This window comes from Amblyomma americanum, chromosome 3, assembly GCF_052857255.1.
Source record: "Amblyomma americanum isolate KBUSLIRL-KWMA chromosome 3, ASM5285725v1, whole genome shotgun sequence".
Lineage (NCBI taxonomy): Eukaryota > Metazoa > Arthropoda > Arachnida > Ixodida > Ixodidae > Amblyomma > Amblyomma americanum.
The window spans coordinates 50,484,321-50,510,714 of record NC_135499.1 but is presented as its reverse complement, the minus strand read 5'-3'; the positions used below and the strand labels follow the sequence as shown (position 1 = coordinate 50,510,714).

Sequence of the window (26,394 nt, the reverse complement as noted above, 5' to 3'; positions counted from 1 at the left end):
TAGAACATACTGCAGGCCTACAGTAGGCCCAAGCAGGAGGGGCGAGTACATAATATATGCAAAAAAGAACAGGTTTAGCAAAATTGAAAAAATGTTAAATACAAGTTGTAACACAAAATACAGCAATAAATACAAGGCTCAGATGCAAAATACAAAAAGTGAACGCAGAAACGGCTCTCAAATTAAATGCTGTGAAGAAAACATTGAGTCAAAAGAATCAGCTCTGGTTAAGAGATCTGGCGAACACCTGTTCCACTCCTCAATGGTGCGTGGAAAAAATGAGTATTTAAAGGCGTTAATCCTAGCACTGTAAGGGGTTAATAATAATTGGTTTTTGGTGGAAAGGAAATGGCGCAGTATCTGTCTCATATATCGTTGGACACCTGAACCGCGCCGTAAGGGAAGGGATAAAGGAGGGAGTGAAAGAAGAGAGGAAGAAATAGGTCCGTAGTGGAGGGCTCCGGAATAATTTCGACCTCCTGGGGATCTTTAACGTGCACTGACATCGCACAGCACACGGGCGCATTAGCGTTTTTCCTCCATAAAAACGCAGCCGCCGCGGTCGGGTTCGAACCCGGGAACTCCGGATCAGTAAATGATTGTGTATGATGATTTCGTGTTTGGCGCGTAGTGTTAGGTTTAAGGAAAGGGTCTGCATTCATAGACAGTTTATGGTTTTTTAGTAAGAAAAGTAGTTTCAGTCTTTGAATTTTCCGGCGCAGCTGTAATGTTTCAATACCGTGAGTTTGCATGAGGGTCGTTGGTGAGTCAGTTACACGATACTTTGAAAAAATAAAACGGACGGCTTTGCGTTGAATCATTTCAAGGGCCTCGATGTTACGTTTAGTGTAGGGATCCCAGACGGTGCACGCATATTCTAGTGATGGCCTTATTATTGAAAAGTAGGTTAATTTTTTAAGTTCAGGTGGGGCAAGTTTTAGTTTATGTCTAAGAAAGCAGAGTTTACGAAAGGCTGAGGAGCATACGTTTGATACATGTTTATTCCAGCTAAGGTTTTTCGTTATTGTAACTCCTAGATACTTGTACTCGCTGACTTCGGTCAGAAGGTGAGATGAAATATTGTAAGGAAATGAGAAGGAAGCCTTTTTGTTAGTTATCGTCATGTATACTGTTTTCTCTAAATTTAGCTTCATGTCCCATTTATTACACCATGTATGTATGTTCTGAAGATTGGAGTTTAGTAAAACTTGATCATCTTGGCAAGTAATTTGGTGAAATAAAACGCAGTCATCTGCAAATAATCTAATTTGAACAGGGGTAGTTATAACGTTAGTAATGTCACTGATATATATCAAAAAGAGGAGAGGTCCGAGGACGCTTCCCTGTGGGACGCCTGAAGTGACCGGCAGGTGGTTTGAATAGCAATCATCAATACAAACAAATTGTGTGCGGTGAGAAAGGTATGAGGAAATCCAACGAATTATGAAATTAGGAAGACCAATAAGTTCAAGTTTGTAAATTAGTTTGGCATGAGAAATAACATCAAAGGCTTTGCTGAAGTCTAAAAAAAATAACATCCATTTGACCAGCGCTATTTAGTAGACTTGCAAAAGTATGAATGACAGAAGTTAGCTGAGTGACAGTGGAAAAGCCTTTTCGAAACCCGTGCTGATGGGGGGGTAAGTACCTTGTTATCGTTTAGAAATGTAGTTATGTAGTTAGCTTTGATATGCTCAGCAAGTTTGCAACATGTGGAAGGTATTGATATGGGACGATAATTAGCAATCAAGGCAGGATCACCCTTTTTCAGCACGGGCACAATCCGCGCTTTCCTCCAGTCGGAAGGTATGTTTCCTGTTTCAAATGATTTGCGGAAAATAACAACCAGGAACTCTGTGATGGCTTCTGCATAACGGCGCAAAAAAAATATTTGGTATCCCGTCAGGTCCAGCGGACGCTTTAGTTTTGAGGTTGAGTAGCATGGAGAATACGCCAGATGAAGAAACAATGTCGGGGGTCGTGTTGGGAGACATGGTACTGGGTTGAACAAATAAACCATGATGGGAAAACACACTCTGAAAATACTTATTGAATGCCTCAGAGATTTGCGATTTATCAGCAAGCTGGACACCTTGACATGAAATGCGCGTAATTGTTTTTTCCTTTTTCGATAAAAATTTCCAGAACTTATGTGGTGAGTCACGAAGAAAATTTGGCAGGCTATACTGAAAGTGATTTTGTTTAGCCTGGCGCAAAGCGCTTGTGAAGTTAGCCTGATGTATTTTAACTATATTTCGACAGGCACCCCCACGCTTCAGACGTGGGGGTGCTTCGCTGCCTGCGCAATGTCATGCCGGTATGCCGGGACTGCCGCTCCACAAAAGCTGGTGAGAGAAAGAAATAACTTTAATGAACCAAAATATCATCCGGAGGGGAATTGTATCAGATAGAGAGCTGGGGATAAGAGGAGATAGAGTTCGTCATTGCGATATGATGAGCTTCGGATTGATTTATTAAGGTTCCTCTTCTTGCACGGGGAAAAGCTGCTGTGTCTAAAAAAGTTATTCGACTTCCCGGCTTGGTGAGCGTTTCACGAAAAGACGTGTGCGTGTTACATTACCTTTGGTGTACCTGCGTCTGTCTGCGTCTCTGTACACTAAGAAATGTGGGTTTACTTTTCGTCGTTCTTTTGTACCTTTGCCTTTTGCCGTGACACGCTCTTTGTCGCAATGCCCGTCAGCCTTGTAGCAACGCGTTTCTTTCTCGGTTTTATCGAGCAGCCCGCATATCTTTGCCCGAGCACTGATTTTGGCTGCAGCCAGTTTGGACAGCATCCTTTGCATAGTTGCAAAGAGGTGTAAATGTACTCTTAGCGGAAACGAATAGATTCATCGCCTTAATTTCGTTTACATTACAAGGACGTTTTTATCGTCCGGCGTCGGGAGCCGAAATTCATGGGGCTCTGTGAGTCCTCAATCCTCACTAAGTAAAGGTAGTGAGAGATTTACAGGAGATGTCTATCCACCCAAGGGACAACCTTGTTCTAGTGGCGGTACGAACGGAAGCACACCTCCTGGTAACAGTTCGTGTTCCCACGTGTGGATATGCAAGCGTACCATCAGACTGCACTATAATCGTCTGCGTACTAAGTCGCCAGGAACGCCAGCGGCGTCGAGAACTGCTGAAGGTGAGAGCCCGCTCTGCCATGCCAAGTTTTGGTGAGAGCAGATCAACGGTGCTTCCCCCCTTGTATTTCTGGGGACCATACCCCCTCTCCTTCCTTCTCCCACCATCCTCTCTTGACGATGTTCTCTCCTCCTCTTCGTGGCGCAGAGTCACCTGGGCGCGCCGGTGGGCGGCGGGCGCATGGTTGGTCCACCCATGTACCAGCCGCCAGCCAGCGTCTACGACGAGGACCCGGGCATCATGTCCGAGGTGGAGACCTCGGCCACAGGCCTGCGCAGGGCCACCAAGGCCCGCGCTAGCCTGCCCGTCGTCCGGACGCCGTCCAAGACCCAGGAGCGGCCACTCGGTAATGGTCTTTGAATCCCCTCGCCCTTGTTGCTGTCCGCCCAGCGCCGTTTACGATGACGTCTTGTGGGGTGTACCCTGGACCCCGGAAGTTACTGCTAACTAACGAGTCTACTGTCGCTGCTTTCTTGTTGTCTCTTCGGAGTGACTTGTAACGGCATTACATGCATGAGCAGGCCGCCGCGGTGGCTCGGCGGTTATGGCACTCGGCTGCTGACCCGAAAGACGCGGGTTCGATCTCGGCCGCGGCGGTCAAATTTCGATGGATTCGAAATTCTAGAGGCCCGTGTACTTTGCGATGTCAGAGCGCATTAAAGAACCTCAGGTTGTAGAAATTTCCTGAGCCCTTCACTGCGGCGTCCCTCTTAGCCTGAGCTGCTTTGGGAAGTTAAAAACCCCGTAAACCATAAACATGCATGAGCAGGCGGTAACGAACTTGTGGTCTCTATAAACTCATGGCGCCTTCGAATTGTGCGGTTTTTGTCGACTGCTACGGGGGATACAAGAAAAAAAAAGTGAAAACACTAACTCTTACCATACGTTCCACTAACTTCCACTGTCAGCTGCAGCTGCTGCCAGGGCCACTTATAGCTGAACAAAGGGTTCACTGGGCCCTGTGGGATTCATGTGCAGGCGGCAGGAGCTCCGCTGGCCTTTGGCACGTTTGCTTGTGGTAACGCGGCCCTAATATGCACCGGGCACTTAAAATTAGGGCATTCGTAAGTTTGTTGACTATAGTTAAGCGTCCTGAAAATGTGCTAAAATTAGGCCGGTATTCAGAAGGGCACAAAATTATCTCCTTGAGTGTGTCGCTGTTATATGAACACCAGCCTTGAACGAAGTATCATTAAAGTTTAGGACATTTTCTGCGCAACCTTAATCGCCTCACAAGAAAGGAGAGCGGTATTTAGCTCTTACAAAGGCCAGTATTAACCTCGCGAGTTATATAGTCTGCTAAGGATTCGAATAAAAGCTTCGAAAGCTGTGAATTATTGAAACAAGTGTTGCCGCTAGATTGAATTCCCCTCTGCTCCTGCCCGAAAAAAAGAAATAAGTTGAAAGAAGGAGGAATCTATAATTACTGCAAGTTAAATTGCCATTAGAGATCATTACTTTTTAATGGAATAGTAAGTTAGGCCTACTGCAAATACCACTGTCTGTGTCCGCGCACACACATAAAAGAAAATTTGTATTAACAGCATGAGTGATGAAGGCCGTCTTCTCTGCTGAGCGTAATGCAAAATGAGGCCTTTGTTAATTATCGAAAGCGTTGATGTTCAATCAGGGACCGGAATTTCTATGCTAGGGCCATTGTTAGAGCATCAGAAGATTGAAAATTTCAATTTAATTTCTGTTTCTCTCAGTACTCATTCAGCGCAGTTATATGCTACGTATAGTCTAGAAGTTTTAATTAAGCAACTTCCGTAGTGATCATCAGTGAAACGCAGGAACGCGGAACTTGGACTTGCTGTAATCCTGAAACAAGACTGAGCGTGTACGCTTTTTGTGTAACTTGTTTCACACCTTACGAGGCGAAGCAAAAAATCAAGGCACAGACCCGAGTGTAGCTCAATAACTTCAAGGATCGGATCGCTATAGCAGCAGCTGGTCCCGCGACGTATAGGTGCGGTCCTCTGTGTGTAAAGTCGTCCGCCCCTGTGATTGCTGACGTATGGTATAATTAAGGCCGGCGTAGATGATGGTATGCATCGAAACAACGTTAGAATATGACACTGATCGCACAGCACATACACAGCTAAGAGACTTTGGTGTTTGAGCTATTTCACGTGGAAGGGGCGTAGATCGCTTGGCACATACAGTGCGCCGATGTCTCGCTGAAGTGACAGAGAAATCTTCACGCATACAGTGCATATTAGGCTTGTAGTGCAGCCTGTGTCCTGTTGGAGCGAAGCCGTGTTAACTTCCCGCTTTGTAAATTCAGAAGACAGTGAGGCAGACTTCATGTGTACATACAAGGTGTTTCACCTAACACTTTGCAATTTTTAAAAATCGGCTTTTTTGAGTTAGTAGAGTTTTTTTTTTTGCGACAATTCTATGCCGAAAAAAACGCTCTTCTAACACATCCGATTTTTAAAAGCTGCAAAAGGTGTTAGATGAAACACCCTGTATAAGGTCACGTTACGTTCTGGCTGATGAGCGCATTGACAAACATGAGTGTTTAAAAGTGAGACAATGTCGTCTTGAAGCACTAATATTAGTCCTTAAAATAAGTTCTTGCTTTTTTTCGCTCTAGGGCGACAAGGTGCTTAGTTGCGGGATTTACTGTTATTCTTTGACTACCCGTTATTTTTCTCCTACCGCGATCGAAAAGCATTCACCTTAAATTGAGGACAGCGCAGCGAGCAAAGGAAAGGGAAGGGTGTAAGGCTCAGAGAAGGAAGAGAACGGAGTGGGTGAGGGAACAAACGCGGGTTAATGAGATTCTGCAGTCGAAATCGAGAGGAAGAAATGTGCCTGGGCAGGGCATGTAATGCGACGGCAAGATAACCGCTGGTCCTTGAGGGTAACGGAGTGGATTCCAAGAGAAGGCAAGCGTAGCAGGGGGCGGCAGAAGGTTAGGTGGGCGAAGGAGATTAGGAAGTTTAGAGGCATAGGGTGGGCGCAGCTGGCAAATGAGAGGGTTAATTGTAGACACATGAGAGAAGTCTTTGACCTGCAGTGGGCGTAGTCAGGCTTATGGTGGTGCCTAAACGATAGTACACAGACCTTTTCTTTTGTCTGCCGCCTACTCGAAATGCGGTTGTCGCAGCTGCAACGCCTGCGAACTTGTTCTAAAGCTCAATATCACTGAGCCGCAGGCACCATCTCTGCAACCAAAAGTAAGCGAATGCAGTGCTTAGCTCAGCGCCGCATTTGAACCTCATCTTAGCTTGCAGGTTCGTACAAAAACAGAAGTGATCGATCTGAAGATGACGACATGATTTTGTTAAAAAAAAAGGGCCAGAACTCTATGAATTTCTTTCCTCGTTTCAACGGAGCAACAATTTCTTGCTCCCATAGGAAGCTTTTTCTCGTACCTAAACACAAATACTGGACCATACCCATTTGTGTCTTCGCCCTGAGCCTATTCTCAGCCGCATTGTTCGCTTGGTCGGAGGGGCAGTTCGCAGCTGCCGTTTCTTGCGCGACTTGTAGCAAAACGGGGCTCTTCCGCGGCGAAATAATTTAATATACCCTCTTTGTCGCCGCATAAGGTATAAAGGGGTCGCATTAAAGCTTCATGGCGAACGCGGCTCTTTAGACGGCGAGACGAGGTCCTGCTTCAGCCCGTGCGCCCCATTGTAAGTGCGACCGCACTGGTTTAAGCTATTTACTGCAAAGGTCCTCTGCGGAGATAACGAATAAACGGCTATTACGGAGAAATTTCATTGCCCTTTGGAAACTTGTTACAGAGACGTAGAGCAGGAGGACCTCACATGCTCCGGGCGTTGGTAGCCTGTTTCTGACCCTTATGAAGGCGTGCGTTTGGCGACAACTGTTTGTTTGCTGTAGAGTAGTGGTTCTCGCTGCCTTTATGTAGGTTCTCGTTAGAGCACTGTACTGCGGAGCGCTCTACGCGTGATTCTGTTCCCTCAGCGGCACAGCCCCACAACTTGCGGTTAAGCAGGTCCAGTCCACGCCAAACAGGAGAAATTTAGGGGGAAAGATAAGTGCACAAATAAGACTGCTCATTTTCATCGGTTCTCTGGGTTCGTGGTGGAGGTCTTGGTTTATGCGATTTTTTTTGTCCTAAAGTTATTAAACCACTTTCTTTTGTTTAGGAACGCTAGAGACCCTTTTTCAAGTGCTTTTATTCCGTTGAAACTGGGCAAAGTTTTGCCTTGATTTGTCATCACATAACGCTTTATTCAAGGAGCTGTGCGGGGATATCTGAAGAAAGCTGTACAATCGTGTCATACACGCTTTTCCTCAGGTCATCTCACTAGAGTGACTTGGGAACACCTTTAAAAAGATCTCTGCGGGCAGCTATTCCCTCCACCATTGTACAGGACCATGCACGGTGCAGGGCCAGGGCAGGATGCTTTAAAAAGGGTTGTTAAGAAAGTGGTCATTTCTTCTGCTGCAACTAAAATCTTTCTCTCTAGTTCTCACAGCGGCACTTTGCCTGTAAAGGACATGGCTGCAGGAGAAGGGATTGTTTGTGCTGTGAGGATTACACTGCTTTCTGTCTCAAAAGGATGAAACGACAGAAGATGTTTTCTTGGACTGCTGGGACGCTGCAGTTGTTTTCGGGGACGTCCGCCATGGGAGCATTAAGAAGGATTTTCCGCTTAACCTCCACGGCATCAGAAACCTCCCGATAGAAAACGGGGATGGTGCGCCTTACGACATTCTCACGTTTTTCGGTTACGTTGTATGTGGACGGAGCAGGATGGCGGTGCCACGCGCATTTCTTGACGCACGGTATCTTAAACGCTAGTCTTTTGAAGAAACGATTGCGAAATATATTCAAATACTCCAACTCCAGGATTGTGCTCCTGACTGGCTCCCGTACATTGAAACCTTAGAGACAATCAGAGCATTTCAGCCTTTCTACGTCAGTCACAGGTTGGCTGACGGTTCTTGTGTATATGCTGTATGATTTTGTTGGCAGTAAGTTTTTAAAAAAAGTTACGGTGCAACGCTGTTTTTCTGAACACGCAAGACGGCAGTTCGAATCTCTGTGTCTTGAAATCAATCTTATCCTCTCCTTTTTTCTTTTAACCTAAGAAGTTACAGCGCAAATCATTCACTGTCTCCCTTGAGTGAGTGTTACCTTTTGGGTTTTGAATTTGTGATGCATCAGACCCAAAATCGCCGTTTAAAACGTTGTCGGACGAGTCCGCAGGCGAAACCCGACTGTGGAGCACTGTACTGTTGAGAGATTGCAATCACTCGCTCTGGACCCCACGCATGCTGCGTTGTGTGGCGTGCCGGTGCAGTTCCACGCGTCGAGGTCTGTTACTTTCGCTCAGACCAGCGCTACATTTACAAAGCACATTCTATGACTTCCATGCGAAGCCCAGTGGACAGCGCAGCACGTTATGCTGGCGGGGCATAGTGACCCTGCCAATGGACCCTTTTGTAGCTAATTCATTGCCCAAAACTCTTGCCAAATATATAATTTATTTTTTATAGCTTGATGCAGTGATCAAAAGGGAAGAAAGAAAAATTCGGGTGAAAAACAGAGAGCGAGAGGTTTTATTAGAAAAACCAAAGCCGAACGGGTCGGTCCGGTCTGGAATTATTTTGCATGGTACTCTGCCTTGGTGGAGGCAGAAGGGAAATGGCGATAACAAAAGCTAAAAGAAACACTTAGGGTCAGCAATATATTAACAAGAAAATCGCCTAGAATGCACGGAGTATCGGGTGAAGAGCGTTCCAAAAAACACGAAACCCAAAGCAATTGGCGGCTCATGCGCATGAACTACACCAAGCCTACGAGCTCTTACAAGTCTGCGAACGTAATCAATTCAATTTATTTGCCATGTATACATGGTGAGGGTCGACGGAGAAAGCCAGAATTTGTGGCTTGACATGCCTCTCGGCCCCTACATTGCGGGGCAGCAGGCAACATACATACACAAAAATCATCAGAAAAGACAATGAGGAAATGAAGCGTACACAAAAAAATGATAACAAAAAAGCAACAGAAAAATATACTGCACAGAAAAACATGTCATTGAATATTCAAATCAGGTCAACACTTTATGCAACGAAAGAGATAAGGAAGTAGTGAAAGCATGATGAAATCTAAAAAGTAGCACATACATCCTGTATATCTTTGCGGCATGCTCGTGATACATCAGCTTTTGCGGCATGAAACTTATTTAAAAGACGGGGAACCGTGTTTGCTAGGCTATATGTACCATATATTGTGCGGCATGTTGGAATAGGCCATAGTTCGCTGTGTCTGCTAGGGTAAACTTGTACATTTAGCGAATGGTGTGCCGTGTCACGCAAGTAATTCACATTTTGTCTTAGGTCCTTCTTATATCTTTCTGCCAGCCTAACATTATACATTTGAGATAGTTTTACGGCCTTGAACTGGCGGAATAAGTCGCATGTGTTTATATCTGAACCGACGTTGAGTATTGCACGTAGAGCCTTTTTCTGTAAAACGTAAATCTTATTTTTATTGGTGCCTGTAGTTGTTCCCCAAACTAAGTGCGCATAGTTTACTTGGGACATAAAGAGCGAATTATACAGGAGAAGTTTAACTTTGCATGGAAGTAAGTAACGATGCCGGTTAATGATACATGTGACACGAGAAAGCTTACTGATGACAGCGTTAACGTGATTATCCCAGCTTAACTGGCTGTTGAAATATACCCCTAATATTTTAATATTGTCTACAATTTCTATCGTTTCCAGACCTAGCTGAAGATCGCATGTAGAATAATGTTTTTATTTTTTTGGTTTGAATATAATAGCCTTAGTTTTAGTTACATTAATTTTCAACTGGTTATTAAGGGACCATTGATGGAGTGGACTTAGTGTCCTATTTGCCTCGTTTATCATATCTCCACATACGCTTGATGAGAAGAACAGTGAGATGTCATCTGCATACGTAACACATTTCGCATGCAGGCATTGATTAACGATATCATTTATATATAGGTATAGCCTTAAAAAAGAAAAAAATAACCTTAAAAAGTCGCGAATATTGGGAAAACGCTGCAAATAAAAGTTGAAGGGACACTTAAAGCTCCGCCTTTAAGGGCATGGCGCGACAGCGGCTCCTTTTGCACACGCAGACAGAGACACTATTTCCTCTCTCACAGTAATTATGTGTGAAGAACACAGGATTTAAATCCCCGCTTTATATGTATGTATAGATATGAGATGTAACTTTTTCCCAGTCAGGCCGCTAGAGCAGCTACTGCAGCAAAGGCGTATTGCGTTGTAGGCGTGTGAACGAACATTGAAGTGCTTGCTCTGAAAACAAAGAAGTGAAAGGATTGACGACCACTGCCAAACGGCTCTGTTATGCGAACTTGAAGCTTTGCCAGCCGTTTTGGAGAGTTATACATTGAGAAATGCGAAATTTCTAGTCCAGAGGACCAGTATGGTGAGAACTAAAGCCTTCTCACGTGCCCGTCCACGAATTCGCGAGTCTTTTTGTTTTTTATTCTTCCTTCTTAAGCAGTTCACCCTAATGAGATAGCCATTGGAAACCTGCCACCCGCCAGTCTCCCTATGGGTGCATAGCTACCCCTGGCCGAGCGTTCGGCTTCCGCTGGGGATTTAGAATGCTGGAAAAAACGGGTCTCTGGCCCCGCCTTGTGCAGACCAAACGCATTAGCCACGGCGCTCTTTATTCAAGCTGCCGTCGCTCAATTAAAATCAAAGCATCATCGTCATGATTACTGAGAAAAAAAAACGCAGCACCGGGCCAAGAGACACTGATCACGACACGCTTGCGAAACTCCGGCAGTTTTTTTTTTTGTACAACCGCGGCCTTTAGTCAGCATCGTGCAGTTTTGTTTGATCACCGCGAAGGAAACCAGGGCGACTCGGGGAAACAGTGCCGTCACCGTGGTTAGGGCGGGTCCGCGCAAACTTCACTCTCGCGACCCGGAAAGCACGTTGCACACGTTCGCGTGCTGCCCACCATGGCACGGACAGAAGCGTGCGATGGCTGTCGACTCCTATACTAGCCCTGCCTGAGCGTCGTGCTGGCGTGACTGAAAGCACTTGCGATGGCGACTCCCTGCGGGTCGTCGGGCAGGGCGTGCGTCGCTTCCTCTGCATGGTTAGGAGTGCTCGCAGCACTTACCAGAAGAACGTTCTGTGACATGTTACTCGGACAATGCGAGAAACGGTTTCGATTTCTTCTGTGCTCACCAACGGAACGCGCTTACCGGCGCATTTGTGTCTGCCTGTCCTGCGCGTGCCTTGGACTGCATTCGTCCTTCTATGCGAACTTAGTGCAACCGCTGTAATTCTAATCCTGCAGAAATTCTTGCTGAATGCCGACGACTTTAATACTTGATTGTAAGCGTCGAGGTTTAGGGGTAAAACGGGATTTAGGGCTGCTGCTGTCAAAATCTTGAGCGCTGCGTTGACGACACACGAAAACGCAACAATATTACGGAAGCTAAACCTTATAAAAATGGTCAGTAGACTGTCTATTGACTGCTTATAGACTTTATTATCTTTCTATAGATATTTCCTTTTGTCTATTCATAGTCTGTAGGCAGAAGTCTATTAAAAGTGTATGACCATATGTCTATAGATTGTGTATACACTGTCTATATGATCTATATTGCGTATAGACTAGTCCATAGGATTTGTCTTTAGAAAGTCTATAGACTTCATACATAAAAGCCTGTAGACAGTCTATAGACTGTCAATAGATTTCTATTAGGGAGAGCGCGGGACGCCTTTTCTCAGGGCATGTGATGCCACTGGAAACAGTTACTGAACTGCTTCAAGAAAAATGAACGCACCTCACTGGGGCCACCAATGAATCTCGAGTGCATTTCTTGACTATACCCGCCATTCGGCTTCTGAGCCCAAGGTTGCGGGTTCGAACGCTGAACGCGAGGGTGGCGTTTACACGATATGGCAACTACCGCCCCTTGTGTTGTGGGATGTCAGCGCACGCTTAATAACCCCGGGTGACCGAAATCAACCCTGAGCCCTCGACTGTACGGTGTCTCTCACAGCCAACGTGCATATTTTGAACGTGGAACCCCGCACACGACACGATTTGTTCATGTTTTGAGGTTACAAAAATTGACACATCGGCCCTGTAACTTGATCTCTGTCTGATCAGAAACTATGCTATCACTGGTAAATGTAAGGCCAGCGATTCCAACTCGCCTCGCTACGCGGCTTCCGTGGTCGTTGTAAGTCGCTGCCTCCAAGGCTACCGCTGCAGCGATCAATGTGTGCGGATTGTTTGGCCGCTTGTGCATTTCGCCCTCTTCAGCGCGGTTTTTCTGGAAATTCCAAAAACATGGGATGCTGCTTCACCCGAAGCTTCGGAAAGAAGCGTGAGTTTCTGCCAAGCGTCTCTCGCCATCCTCTCAACACGGGGGAACGCAGGTACGTAGTAGCGCGGCGCAGTTTTCAAGAAGAAGCTAAAATGTAACGCACTAACCGTTCCTTCCTAAAAGTGATCGCCGAAACCTCCGCGGTGCTATAGAGCCACCAGCACAGATACGAGAAGATATTCGTGAGTTCTTGTAGTTTTTCACGTGTGCCGCAAACGATTATTAACGACCTCCGGGAATCAGTACACGGACGCGTTTTGATTGAGCTCTTAAAAAAATTCCTGTAGACATTCTATAGACTGTCCCTAGACTTCTGTCAATAAACTCTGCAGCCTTTCAATGGACATCTCCTGTAGACTAGCCTACAGAAAATACAAACCCTATAGACAATCTGTAGATTTATGGGGACAACAAACCTTTAGTTAGGCTTTTGTCTATAAACACAATTAAATATCTATACGGAGTCAATAGAGTCTATAAGAAGTCTGTAGAAAGTGTATAGACCATTTTTTAAGGGATTCTTCATACTGGCAATGCAGGTTGCTGGTAAGCAAATAAGAGAACGGGCTGATTGGCTGTCCCGTTTACCCCTTCTGCTCTTGGAATCTTGCTAGGAGAGGGGAAAAATGATACCTTTTATTGGCCTGAGGATGTGCTACCATATAGCATCCGGTTTCCTCCTGTAGTCGTAGGGGTCCACTTGAGTCGGGCGGAGTGTCTTGAGGAGGCTAGAGACAGTGGCAAGTTCAGTGACCGCGGGAGTTTCCTGTCGTCGCTCCCGTGGCCCGAGGGGGTCGTTGGATCTCGTCTAGCCTATCTCGTTTCGTCGCTTCAAACAACAGACTACGCGGAGACACGACGTGTACATACAAACCGCATCATTCGGTGCGATATGTGGAGGCTGAATCCGCTCTACATGCCGGCGGTGCCTGAATGAACGGATTGCGCAGCTCTACACTGGAAATGCGTGGGCCCTCGGCTCGAGGTATGCCGTCTTGTGGGGGCGTTTGCCTGGTGGAAATGAAACCATTTTGTTAATTACTCTGACATGTAAAGCCTATATACCTTCCTTCTAGCTGGCTGTCTGAGCCGGTGACAGATGCGTATGAAAATGGCATGGTGTAACACGATAGATATTGGACGCGCATAAGGAGCGATGCTATTTATTTCAGAATACTGCAGGCCACTGCTTGGCCCAAGCATGAAAGCAGTGACTCTTGTGCGCTTTAAGCCTAGAAAATCAGGACTAATTAACGCTTCTAGTTCGCGCGCCTGCCACTACGTGCTGCACGACCCTGTACATAAAAAATTACAGCGGGAATTTCGAATGTTTGGAAGACTCCATTGCTTTCCTATGGCGACTTCTTATTCAATATAACCCTCATCAAAATGGCACATGAACCCGCCCAAAACACCAGATCTAGAACACTGTTTGTACGCGGACGATATCACCCTTTGGACCACCAAGGGGAGTAGTGGCACGATACAAGATACGCTACAACAAGCGGCAGATGTAGTAGTAGAGGAGGCACAAGCCGCAGCAAAAAGAGAAATCCGAAGTCCTCATCCTACACCCAAAGCGTCAAGGAAAGAATGAAGCGCCTCAGATCAAAATCTACGTGGAAGGGGCAGCCATCCCAGAAGTGGAAACACTAAGAATATTGCGAATGCTGATACAGTCAAACAAAAAACGGCGCACTAATTAAGAAACTGAAAAGCACCGTCAACCAAATCTCCCTCTTCATCAGACGCATTGCGAATAGGCGAGGAGGAATTAAACAAGCTGAGACCAGGAAACTAATCCAAGCTTTCCTTCTTAACCGAGTCATCTATTCTACACCATACGTCACCCTCACAGTCAGAGAAATATGAGACGACCTGGATTCTCTAATTCGACAATCCTACAGAACTGCGCTGAACCTCCCTCGTCATACCCCAAATGAAAAACTACTACAATTAGGGATTCATAACACCTTAGCGGAAATGATGGAAGCGCACCTCACCGCACAATACGAAAGACTATCAGGCACTGAAACGGGACGTTTCAACTCAAAGAAGGAAGGAATACAATGTGAAGGAATCCGTACACACGCCTCGCCAATTCCAAGACACGTGCACGAACACTTAAAAGTCCATTCTCTGCCCAAAAACATGCATCCACACTACTATACGGAGAGAAAAAAGGCCTGGGCAGAAAAACTTCACGAAAGATTTTCAGTTCAGAAAGACACGGCGCATGTGGACGCGGCAGAACATGCGGACAGAGACGCCTTTTTCCTGGCAGTTGTCGATCGTCGAGGTTTTCCCCTCGCATCGGCGACAGTCGATAAAACAAAATTTCCGGAGGAGGGCGAAGAAGCTGCCATAGCTTTCGCCATTACCTCCAGCACTGCCAAATACATCATCAGCCACTCTAAAACCGGAATTCGAAATTTTGCCAAAGGAAGGGCCCACTCCGCAGCCATCAGAATATTACAAAAAATCTCCAATACCTGCCAGATCACATTAATCTGGGTCCCTGCCCATTCGGGCCATCCTGGGAACGAGGCGGCGCACCAATTTGCCCGAGGATTCGTAGTTAACCGGGAGGTGCGCTACCCCGAGCTGAGGCCGGCCAAGGAGCGAGTGACGACCTACAAAGAAATTACTACCCACTTCAAGAAAGAAAGACAAATATTCCCAGAACCACATAGATCTCTAAGTAAAACACAACAAGTCAGTTGGTGGCAGCTCCAAACAGACACTTTCTTCAATCCGTACATGTATTCCATATGGTTCCCAGAGCAGTTCAGCCCCGTCTGTTCTCTCTGTGGAGACCATAAGGCAGACACACCACACATTCTATGTCCATGCAATCAAGACAAGCTGTCGAACAGTCTGCAGCTCTCTACCCAATCGCAGTGGGAGGCCGCGCTGCTCAGCTCGGACCCAGAGGTTCAACTCCGAGTCACGGAGCGGGCCGAAGAGGTCGCCGAACGACATCGTCGGTCGGCCACCTGGCGTCCGGCCTAGAAGAGGCGCCCACCGCAGGGAGGGTAACGTCACCCCAACCCGCGCCTAAGACCTCTTCTTTAATAAAGCTTACCTCCTTTTTCTATGGCCGTCGGAACTAGTCCGTGCGATCGAAAGATGCGAGCGAAAATGAACACTTACCAACTCGCCCAAATTTCCGCCTTGCCGATCGAAAGAAGCATTTTATAAGTCAGATTCCGCTGCACGTAAGAAGAATACCAACATCTTTGCCGACCATCTCGCCGCATTGTTCAGTTTCCTTTCAATGTCAGTTTTCCCTTTGAGTCACGCAGAGTTCGCTATTGGCGGCGCCTATGCAAACTGGGCGTGTTGAAAAATACTTTTGTCGCACCGCTTCAGGCTGAGAGCAAGATGCACCTGTGCAGCATTGATTTCCCCTGCAATCACCCGGGAATTGCGTCGAAATATATTTCAACGCGGTAGCATTCAGGCTCCCGTTCAACAGGAATTCCAGCGTCGTGAGCAAAAACTACCCGGAGAAGCAACCTAGGTCACGTGACCTTGCGGCGTCATCACAACCTGCCCACCGGATTGTGAGCAAACTGCCCATCGTGGCAGGCGGCACATAAATTAATGGTTGGTCGCTGGGGAACAGCGACCTGGGTCGCACTAACCCCATCGGTGGCAGCACCCGCCATCGCAGGGCAGTAGCGTACATGGCTTACGCGCTGATGCGCCACTGCGCCAGGAGTGGTATGAGGTCTCTCGGGGATCTATTAATGTAAAGCCGGGAATGACCAGTGCCGCAACGCATTAACTCTAAGGCGGAGCTCAAGTGTCCACTCCAGTACTTGTCACAAGTGACTGCAATGCGCTCTTCGCTACCAGTTTTTAGCGTAAAATACGGATTGTTTTATGCACACTATCAGTACCAAATTGACTCCTAGGTGCAGCCAAGCTTCACATTCGCGGCGCTAACCTGTAATATTGTCGGCAACTACTTTCACCATTCCTTCCCCTCTCATTTTTCAAGATGAGCGTGCCACTTACACATTTTTATGAAGGAATGAGCGCGCTGTGCCTCAAATATATTAAACGGTTGCATTAAAGGCATGGTTCAAACCAGTACGCATACTTCCGCAAGCGCGCTCAGACAGCCGCTGTATAAACGAAAAGTTCCATTCACTGGCGAAGTAAGGAAATTGTTGTCAGGCTGGTCACTGAGATCTGGTGAAAGCGTAATATGCATTGTGTTAAAGACGTCGCATATTTTACAGGACGCCTCATAGATGGCGGCAGCCGTACTCGGGTACTGGCCGGGTTCTTCAACTACTGGACGGGCTGCCGCCGTCAGGCGCTTCTGTTCCAGCTGCACAGCGCACCGTCGGCGCTAGTGCAAAACTAATGGATCGACGATTGAACTGAATTAAAGCAGCAGAATGAGAGAGAAGCAGTTTAAACGCAGAGCGCGTGAGGCTGCGCCGTGCCCTAAGTAATCAGTAAAAGAATGGCCCTGCTTTCGAAACAGAAGCGTTTTTCTGCTGGATACCACTCGGACGCAAAAGTTGTGCTTCATGCTCGGCCTTCGGGTTGCCGCAACTTTCGGAAGGCATTCGCTTAAGTTGGTCGAGAATGGGAGCTACAAGCTATTTATGCGTAAAGATAGGACGCGCGCTTTGACCACAACTTTTTACTTATATCTAATCGACACCATACGCACTATCATTAGATCAAACGCTAGCATGCTTGATATGTCATATTCTGTGTATTTCTGCAAACGATTGTACATGTCATTGGTCTCACTGTGATTCCGGCAATTTCCATCCTGCTTGAGTTGTTCAGTGGCTGAATTGTTTCGTTTCTCTCGGTGCCTCTGACCAGAGAAAATAAAATGCCCAATAGTTCACTGCGCCAAGAGCCGCGGCATCTGCCTAACCGTTTTGTACCGCTTCAAGTTTTTTTCTGTTTTGTTTAATTTCCATAGCGGTTATGTATGTTGGGATTAAGGAACCGTGAATGTCCCAGAGAACGTCAAAAGTCTGTCGGTATCGCATGGCGGAAGGGAACTTTTCACGCATTTCCGCTCTGTTCTCCTATACTTATGCGAAGCTATAGGTGCTCGTGCATTTGTAGTGTACGTTCATAGTATTTATTATAGTGTTCCGCCGATTACGCTGCGTGGCGCGCAGTGTAGAAGAGAACGGGGTTGAAGCGCGACGACTCGGGCTCTGGTTAAAGCAGGGTGTGGTTACAATGGGCGAAATCAGGGAGCGGCCAGTGTCAGGCTAATCACAGCCCTCGTTTTCTTCCACCCTGCGCGCAGTGCCGCCCCACGCAGCGTAATCGGCGGAATAAGATGCCCTCTGTCTGTATATTCCAATGAGCAGCGTTGTTTTTCACATCTTGTTGTTCTTTGAGCAGTGGTACTGACAGTGGGCTTATTTCGTGCGCTATTTCATTGTTAAAGTCATAACTTTGTGGTATTGACGGTTTTCCATTTCTTGTTCTTTGCGAATATGCTGGCCATTTGAATGTTCATGTTAATTCTAGACAGCTATCTTTTTATCCGAACTGTGCCCTCCTGCCACAACCCTAAATGGGATTAGCGGTGCGAGTAAATAAATAAAACAAGACGGACAGCACGCGTATGGTCCTGCTCTTTTATTAACCCACCCCACGTCCAATATTGCTTAGGGCAACTGCAGAGATTTCAGAATTTGACGGCCATAAAGGGGCCGAATGTGAACCTTGGAGGTAAGGCATGCGAAGTCGTTTTGGACTAGCCTTTGAAATGGTGTCGTAATCGCTGATTACAATCGTGACGGCATTCAGGCTTCTTCTCAGCGTACAGCGCCAAGTGAGGGCGCATGATGACGTCATCTGTACCCGATTGCTTTGAAGGAAAAAAAAATAACGCCACCAAAGGCTAAGCCCGCCGAGCGTTGTTTATCTTACTTTCAGTAACTTCACACCGCGCTTCTCCGCACTTCTCTTTTGCTGTGAGGAGAAGCCTTAAAATTATTCCTCGATTACGTCATCATTTTAAATGCGAGGGGGAAAAAAAAAGCTTGGCATGCTTTACCTAGAGCCTACATAGATTTGAATCCTTGAACATTGACGAAGTCTCAGAAAGTAGTGTTTTCGCCCTTTATGGCGATCGGGGCTGCTGTTAACACATAAAGCGCGCCAAGAGACTTTGCTTCGCAGATTTCGTCCGGAACACCTGAAAGTAGTTTGACATCACAGCTTGCTACGGGCTGATTCTAGTAATTAATTTTGCGGCTTGCAGCCACGGATACTTTATTACACAACCGCTGTGACCATGGAATTAAGTTTTTTCGCGGTGAAGTCAGAAAGCGCAATAAAACAGCACTGCGTAGTGCGTAGTAGGTCGAATTTCGATGGAGGCGAAATTCTAGAGGCCCGTGTGCTGTGCGATGTCAGTGCACGTTAAAGAACCCCAGGTGGTCGAAATTTCCGGAGCCCTTCACTACGGCGTCCCTCATAGCCTGAGTCGCTTTGGGACGTTAAGCCTCCATAAAGCAAACCAAACCAAACCTTTTGTTGGGCGGTAATTTGAATATTCCTTCTTCAGCACGCAGATGTTCGTTGTTCTGAATGTATCCCGACTGACGTAACGTCAGTCATTTTTCGTTGTGGCAACCTCGGAGATGAGTGTGCTGTGCTTTTTTTCGAAGAATGCAGTCAACATCTATATAGATAAGTGTAGCTAGGGCACAGCCCTATTAGAATGTCTGTGTATTGAATGTACGCCTCCTTTGTAATCTACGCCCATGAGAGTAAATATTCAAACGTGTGCGATTGACTTTTTTTTTGCGGTTGCTACAAAACCCAGCAATGGCTTAGTCTTCCCCGCATCTGTACGTGCGCATTGCTCGTGGAGGGAACTAAATCATCACTACACCATCCTAATAATTATGCCCCATTCACGTCATCACTGTCTTCCGACTTTTGATCTCCATTTAACAGAAGAGTAATGCGATTAGTAGGAAAAGGACACTTTAGCTATAGTGCTACCGTGTACTGAAAACATGTGAGCAATTTTCTTTAGTGTGTGTTTTAACTCTTGTGTGCCAGCAGCTACAGGCATTTATAGCGTTGTGCTATCATTGCAGCAGTATAACGTCCGGTAACGGTGATTTAGCGAAGGGAAATGGCTTGCCCTCCTGCTTAGATTTCAATCACTGCAGTATGTACTAAATAAGTAGAATAAAAAATATACTAGCAAGTGTGGTCCTCGAAACAGGCGGTGGATATCGGGCGGTGGTTATCGAAGGCTTTCATTTATCGAAGTCCTCACGATGTGAAGGAAAAGAAATTTGCACGCAAAAAAAAAAAAAGAGCTGGACACCTCCTATCAGGATTTGCAGGCGTAGATATGGCTTTCGGGAATTCGAAGTGAATCCGTTCGCAGGCTTGTGTAATTTACTCTTCGTGTCAAACATGTAAGCGGTATAAACTAATCGATGTTCCATTAATGTGGCCTGTTTGTTTGGCTCTGAGTTTTTGTCGCGTCCGTCACTGAGTTTCTGTCGCGTCCGTCTTCCAAACTGATGCACGTGAATGTTCGTGGTGCAGCGCTGGGAGCACAGGGCATCGAAGGAAAAATATTAACGGTACAAGCTGCGGTTTGCAGTTCACATGCGCGAAATCTAGCGAGAAGGCGAAGTTGCAAGAAATGCTGTAAAAAAACAAAAAAACAGCGGATGGCATATGCTTGAACAACCTTGAAATAAGTTACGGAGGAGCATAACGAAGTTTTCTTTACGTTTGAAATCCCGCAGTTCAAAGAAAAGGTGCTAGAGATAAGAAATTCATTGCTGAAGGCTGTGTGAACATATTTCGACTAGCAGGCCGCCACTGTAATGCATTTGATACGTGCCATAAGTAAGGCACAGGGTTAATTTGAGAGACATGGGAGAGACCTTTGCCCTGCAGTGGGTGTATAGCTAGACTGATGATGATGGCGATGATGATAAGTAAATGACGAACGCAAGATGGACCAAAGAAAAAAATCTGCATCAAGACCACGACATGATAAGAAAGTATGAGTATCAGCGTAGATAACCGAGATTGGGACATATTTTTATCAAATAGTAATGTCCTCGCCTGAATTTTTATTATAGACTACAAATGCTCCTCACGAGTACTGTTCGCACACAATGACTTACTGCAGGAGTTCCCCAGTGTGGTCTCGTGTGCAACAGTCAGGCGCAGAACTGCACCGCACAGTGTTCAGTGGTGAACCGCGGAACGAGGCTGAGACCATTGCCACGCAGTTAGGCTTAACCGCTACTGCTCTGTCCCACAGCCCGTCGTCGTGTTTATGCTTGTGCCGCTTGCCCTGTCCTCGACCTTCAATAACCAACTTGATGTCGTTCTCTCTCTCTCTTTCCCCTTCTCTGTCGCTTTCCTCCCCCTCCACCTTTGGCGCACACAGCAAGGATGACGCTCGTCAAGCCTGGCGAGCTTGGCGACTGGCAGGATGGCAAAGGCATGGACCACACTCACTTCACTCGCTCGTCGCGTCGCAAATGCTTTACCCTCCCGCTACGCATGCCGATGCTATTGCTCTTGCACGCCCTGCACGTGCACGCCTCTTGTCCGTCTTTCTTTAGTCATTATGATGATGGTGATGATAGTGTTCCGCATGCCCAGCTCCCCATCCCCGCGTTGCACTATGCCTGTTTGATCGAGCTGCGGAGACGCCGCGGTTTCTTGTCAGGGTGCAAACAGGTGACGCAAAGCTCTAGCTTTGTTGACAGCTATGCAGTTATATCGTGCGTAGCATGCACAGGCATAATTTAGACCGGCAGAGGAGGAAGAAAGGTGGCTGCACAGGTGCTGTCTCACAACTAGTGTTTGTTGGGACAAACGTGGGTTCGCCATCAAGTGTAACTATTAAGACACTCGCCCAGTTCAGCCTCCTCTCGCATAATTTAGAGAAATGTGAAACATATATATATCCCACGTAAGCGGCCTGTTGTTCCATGCAGAAAAACCACCCGTGTATAGGCAGTTGCGATGGAAGCTGCTGCGGCGCTTCTTCGTGCAGCATCTAAAAGAAGGAAGGGCCGTACGTTCTAAAATGGTAAATTTATGATCAGGCGTCAGCAAATACAAAGAAAGGGGTAGAGGGATAGACTCATAAATAAAGAAGTTTTTTTTTTCCGGGTACAACTCAGAATTTTGTGGACGACAGGAATGGACTAAGAGCGCTCTTTCTTTTTTTGGTTGAGGAACCAAATTGTCATGGAGCGACGTTAGATATATAAGCTGCCGCAAACAAAATGGCGCTTTTACACACGAAAGCGCTAGAGTGAATGAAAGCGTCTGAGGCATGCAAAAGATTTCAGGCTTTGAAAGTACAACAAATATACAGGGTGTCCCAGCTAACTTTAGCCATGGTTTAAAAATATGCCGCGGCACTCTGTCGACGCCACCAAATGCATGTCGCTGGCTATTGTATGGAGCAACTCACACTATTTTTGTATTGTGCTTAATTGCATAATTAGTCGAGATTAATAACCAACTTCGCAAGCAATAAAGATAGGCGAAAAAGTCCAATGACAAAGTTGTAGAACGGTCCACGAAACCTCCAACTGAACAGTTTGTAACTTTTCATCTATATTACGTATCGGCTTTTTTTTCGCTCGGCAGATGCCCGCGAAATAGAAAAAAATACCACGTGACATGTCCATTTGCGCGCCGCGATTGCAGAGCTCTCAAACGCGTCTCCTAGGAACGAACAGATCATTTAACCCGGTGTGCTGCCGCTTAGAAAGGCGAGCGGGCAGCGACGCAGGCGCTGGCTGTGCGATTTACGCGAGCGCAAGCGATAAGGACTGTGTCTGCTTGTCGCTATCATCAAGCGCCACAAGGGAAGCATACAGATAGCCTATATCCCACAGCCAGCTGCTGCGTCGCTGCCCTGTCACATTTTAAGGGGCAACACACCGGGCTAAATTACCTGTTCGTTCCTACACAGGACGTTTGAGAGCTCTGCAATCGCGGTGCGCAAGCGGGCATGTCACTTGGTATTTTTTTCTATTTCGCGGGAATCTGCAATGAGCGAAAAAAAAAGCCGGTACGTAATAGATGGAAAGTTAGAAACTGTTCAGTTGGAGTTTTCGCGGATCGCTCTACAACTTTCACATTGGATTTTTTTTGCCTATCTTCGTTGCTTGCGAAGTTGGTTAATTAATCTCAATTAATTGTGCGGTTAGCGCAATACAAAAAATAGTGTGATTTGCTACATACAATAGCCAGCAGCATGCATTTGGTCGCGTCGTCCTAGACAGCCTCGGCGTATTTCAAAACCTTGGCTAAAGTTAGGTGGGACGCCCTGTACAGCTCTGCAGCAACACCGCAGCAGAAGCGCGGGGGTCCAAGGCTGCGGTGAAAAATTTCAGAGCCGCTGACATGCGTGTGTCCCAAGACTTTGCCGAAATGTTAGGCGGGAGAAGTGCGTTTCAAACAGACCAAAACAAGGGTTGTCTGCGCTGTGAATTTTCCTAACACTATTAAAAATGTTTGATATGACACGATGTGGTATTGAACGTCCCGAAGGTACACATGGGAGCGAGAGAGGCGCCGTTGTTGAGGGCGTCAGATTAATTCCCACCACCTGGTGTTGTTTTGCAAGGCACTCACATTGCACGGCACGCGGACGGAATTTTAGAATTCGAACCCTCGATCAAGGGCTCAGCGTTCGAGCGCGAAAGCCACTGGGCTACCGCGGCTGGCCTAAGAACGCGTGTTTGTGGCGTCGTAATCTTTTGTCGTCTCGCCAGCACTCTCGGCACACTCTAATTCAACGCATCTTCACACTGCACTTGGAGTTTTGACTGCTCCTCTGTTCTCCAAGATTTTAACTGCTAACTTTTCGTAGTTCACTTACTGTAACATATGAGCCTGGACCGTTTCGGTCGTGTCTCCTGTCACACATTAAAGTGCTTGCTCAGGTGAACAAACGCAACATCATCTACATGCATGGTCAGCCATGTTGCACCATTTCTTGCCCCTGTGTCAGAGTGTAACCAAACTTACTTGAGTACCCTGGCACAGTGGTAATGGGTGGGAGGGGGGGGGGGGGGGGAGTTTGCATGCATTCAGCGAACTCGAGTGTTGTTATCACTTGACTTAACTGGTGCCCGAATTAGATTCATCGCTTGTGCATCTGAGGCCCCTAACAAGTTTATAAGCACAAGTAAACCCCTGCCTGCGGGTTCGTTTCTTGAAGTTAGAGCACATCGCGGCGAGTTTCGCTTCGTCTTGTAATTTATAGAAGTGCCTCGGTGCTTCTTCAAAATAGTGGCGCTCAGTGTGGCATCGTAGTTGCGCAGGGGAGAGGCACTTTAGCAAACAAAACAGACTTATAATACCTCGGTGACGTCGCACTTCAGAGTATGTTTGGAGTTACAGCGCAGCTGCGGTTGCCGGTCACAACACCACTGCATATCCTTCAAGCATTGCGGCGTTTACGGCTACGCTATTAGGCAACCTACGTAGTTTGCCTAAATCCGCAGCTGCCCGGCTGGAAACGTCTGCAAAGTGAAGTGGTGCGGTACTCATAAATCGCAAATGATGAAATGAACTCATATTTTCTAGCTCTTAGTGAACACAAGGGACAAGAACACATATACACAGGACGTACGCTAGTCTTCAACTGTCGTTTAATCGAAAAAACATTCAATATAAGACATCTCAATTGCTGATATTCACACACGCGCAGTAGCAACGCCACGTTTCAAGAACAACAATTCTTTTTTTGATAGATAAACAGATGAGGTGCTGACACATTTTGAACCTTCTTTATCAATGTACATAGCTTCGAAAATTTCCCGTTCCGATTGCGTTTTTAGTGTTCCCAGAATGCTTGTTTCATGCAAGATTGGTGAGCAGGGTACAGGATCAGGGTCGCCAGGGTACCGTTCGATGAGACAGCGTTTGCAGTGCACCGCGAGTTACCCCCCCCCCCCCCCCCCCCCCCCCCGCCGATATGGATTCTGTTGCCAAGCGGTGCTCTCTCAGCCTTTCATTAACGCATCTTCCTGATTGCCCGATATAAGCCTTGCCACAAGTGAGCGGGATTTTATAGACAACACCCATTTTGCATGGTACGAACTTCTTTTGGTGGTTCTTAGTGTACATTGGCTTCCTTGCCTCGCTGTTCACGAGTGGGCACAAGCGCACTAGTTTCTTCGGGGCAGTCAAAACAAGATCGACGCCACAGTTTTTCGCCACCTTTTTTAGACGGTGCGACATGTTGTGAACATACGGCATAGCCACAAGCTGAGTCCGCCGCTAGGCATCATCACGGTTATGTGGCTTCCCAGTTCTCACTTCCTTCAGCAGCTTTTCCGCAACAGATGTCAGAGTTTCCTCTGGAAACCCGGCCTTCTCTAGGCGAAGCTTTTGCAGTCTCACACTTTCTGTGATGCAATGCTCGCACGACTTATTGAGAGCAGCGCGGAAGGCATTCATGGCAATACCCCTCTTTACAAGTTTAGAGTGCGCCGATTGATAACTGAGAATTTCTTTTTTTTTTGTTCTCGGCTGATACATCCAGCAAACACGTGCCTTTTCAAACCTAATGCATATATCAAGGAACTGCAGCCTCTCGTCGTTTGGAATTTCGGTTGTAAAGGCTAGACCCAGGCTACAGGAATTAAAAACATCAAGCACATTTTTCACCACATCGTTCGGTTTGTCAGACTGTGTTAGATTCATTACTACAAGGTAGTCATCAACATATCTAAAAATGCGTTTAACTTTGTCAGTGTTAATCCGCGCGACAATGCGTTGGTCAATGTATGCTAAAAAGAAATAACTAAGAACGGGGGCGATGCAGGACCCGATGCAAATGCCATCCTTCTGTACATATTCTGCACCTCCTTGCTTTATGACTGTCGATGACAGGTATAATGAAACAGGGTTTAAAAAGCTTTCAATTGACATGCCAGTAGAATTCTGAAATGACAAAGGGTTTCCACTTTCAATACAGTCGCGCAACGCAATCAAGATTTCCCCCTGCGGCATCGAGACATGCTGTTAGGATTATGAAGATCATGCGAGGGGAACTGTGGAGGCAAGTACGTCACCTGCAAGGTATACTACGATTGCATGCGACAACAAAGGATTTATACCCCGGGGTGAGAGAAGATGTATTCAAATTGTGGAACCGTGAAGCATCTACTAAGACGGAGTACCTTTGGGGAAAATGTGTATCACAACTATGTGAATGGAAGAGACGCCAACAAAAGAAGGGATGCCAGCAAGGGCAAGTGTTGTGCCTCGGTACGTCGGTGCCCAAGGAAGTGGAAAAGGTCCTAAACTACGGTCCCAAGTTCTGCACGGAGCCCAAGATGACTTGTGTCGAGCAACTGTCAGTAGTGAAAAGGATTCCCTGCAAAGCACAGGACGATGACAAGGGATGGTGCATTTCCGAAGGCCTCGATTGCCTTATGAGGCAAAAAGGAACTCAGAAAAGTGTGAGTGAACCCATCAAAGATGCTATTCAGTATCTAAGAACTAACAATCTGAAGCTTCTAGTAGCGGATAAGGAGGGAGGATTTGTGGTCATATCAAACAGTGTGTACAATGAAAAGGTAAAAATGGCATTAAGTAAGAACTTTGTAGCTCCGATGGTGACCAGCCAGAAAGCGAAAAAAACAGGCATTAAGGTTATGTAAAGAGAAGGGACTGGATAATTTAGGCAAAAAGATAGGTGCCAGTAAGGAAGTAGGATTAAGCGTTTTCTTCTCCGCGAAAACACATAAGGAGGATGTGCCACTGAGGACAATTGTAACAGAGAAAGGGTCATGGCAAGGCGCCCTTTCTAGATTCTTGCAAGAGAAATTAAGTCTCTTGAACATTGAGGACCCGTTTCTGGTTAGTAATTCTA

General features: G+C 46.5%; 1 protein-coding gene across 37 annotated transcripts in view; it reads left to right on the top strand.

The window, feature by feature from the left end:
* Positions 1–26,394, top strand: part of LOC144124579 (coiled-coil domain-containing protein AGAP005037) — a 489,877-nt gene that overhangs the window by 341,821 nt on the left and 121,662 nt on the right. For 32 of the 37 annotated variants that reach the window (XR_013313234.1, XR_013313233.1, XR_013313235.1 and 29 more), the window contains 2 exons: positions 3,295–3,493; positions 20,929–20,982. Coding sequence is in view for 34 of the 37 variants with exons in the window: in XM_077657348.1 (XP_077513474.1) it covers positions 3,295–3,493; positions 20,929–20,982 (253 nt within the window). In the remaining 3 variants the exon portion in view is untranslated. The remainder of the gene's footprint in view (positions 1–3,294; positions 3,494–20,928; positions 20,983–26,394) is intronic. The other 5 variants (XM_077657334.1, XM_077657349.1, XM_077657354.1 and 2 more) reach the window with 1 other exon arrangement.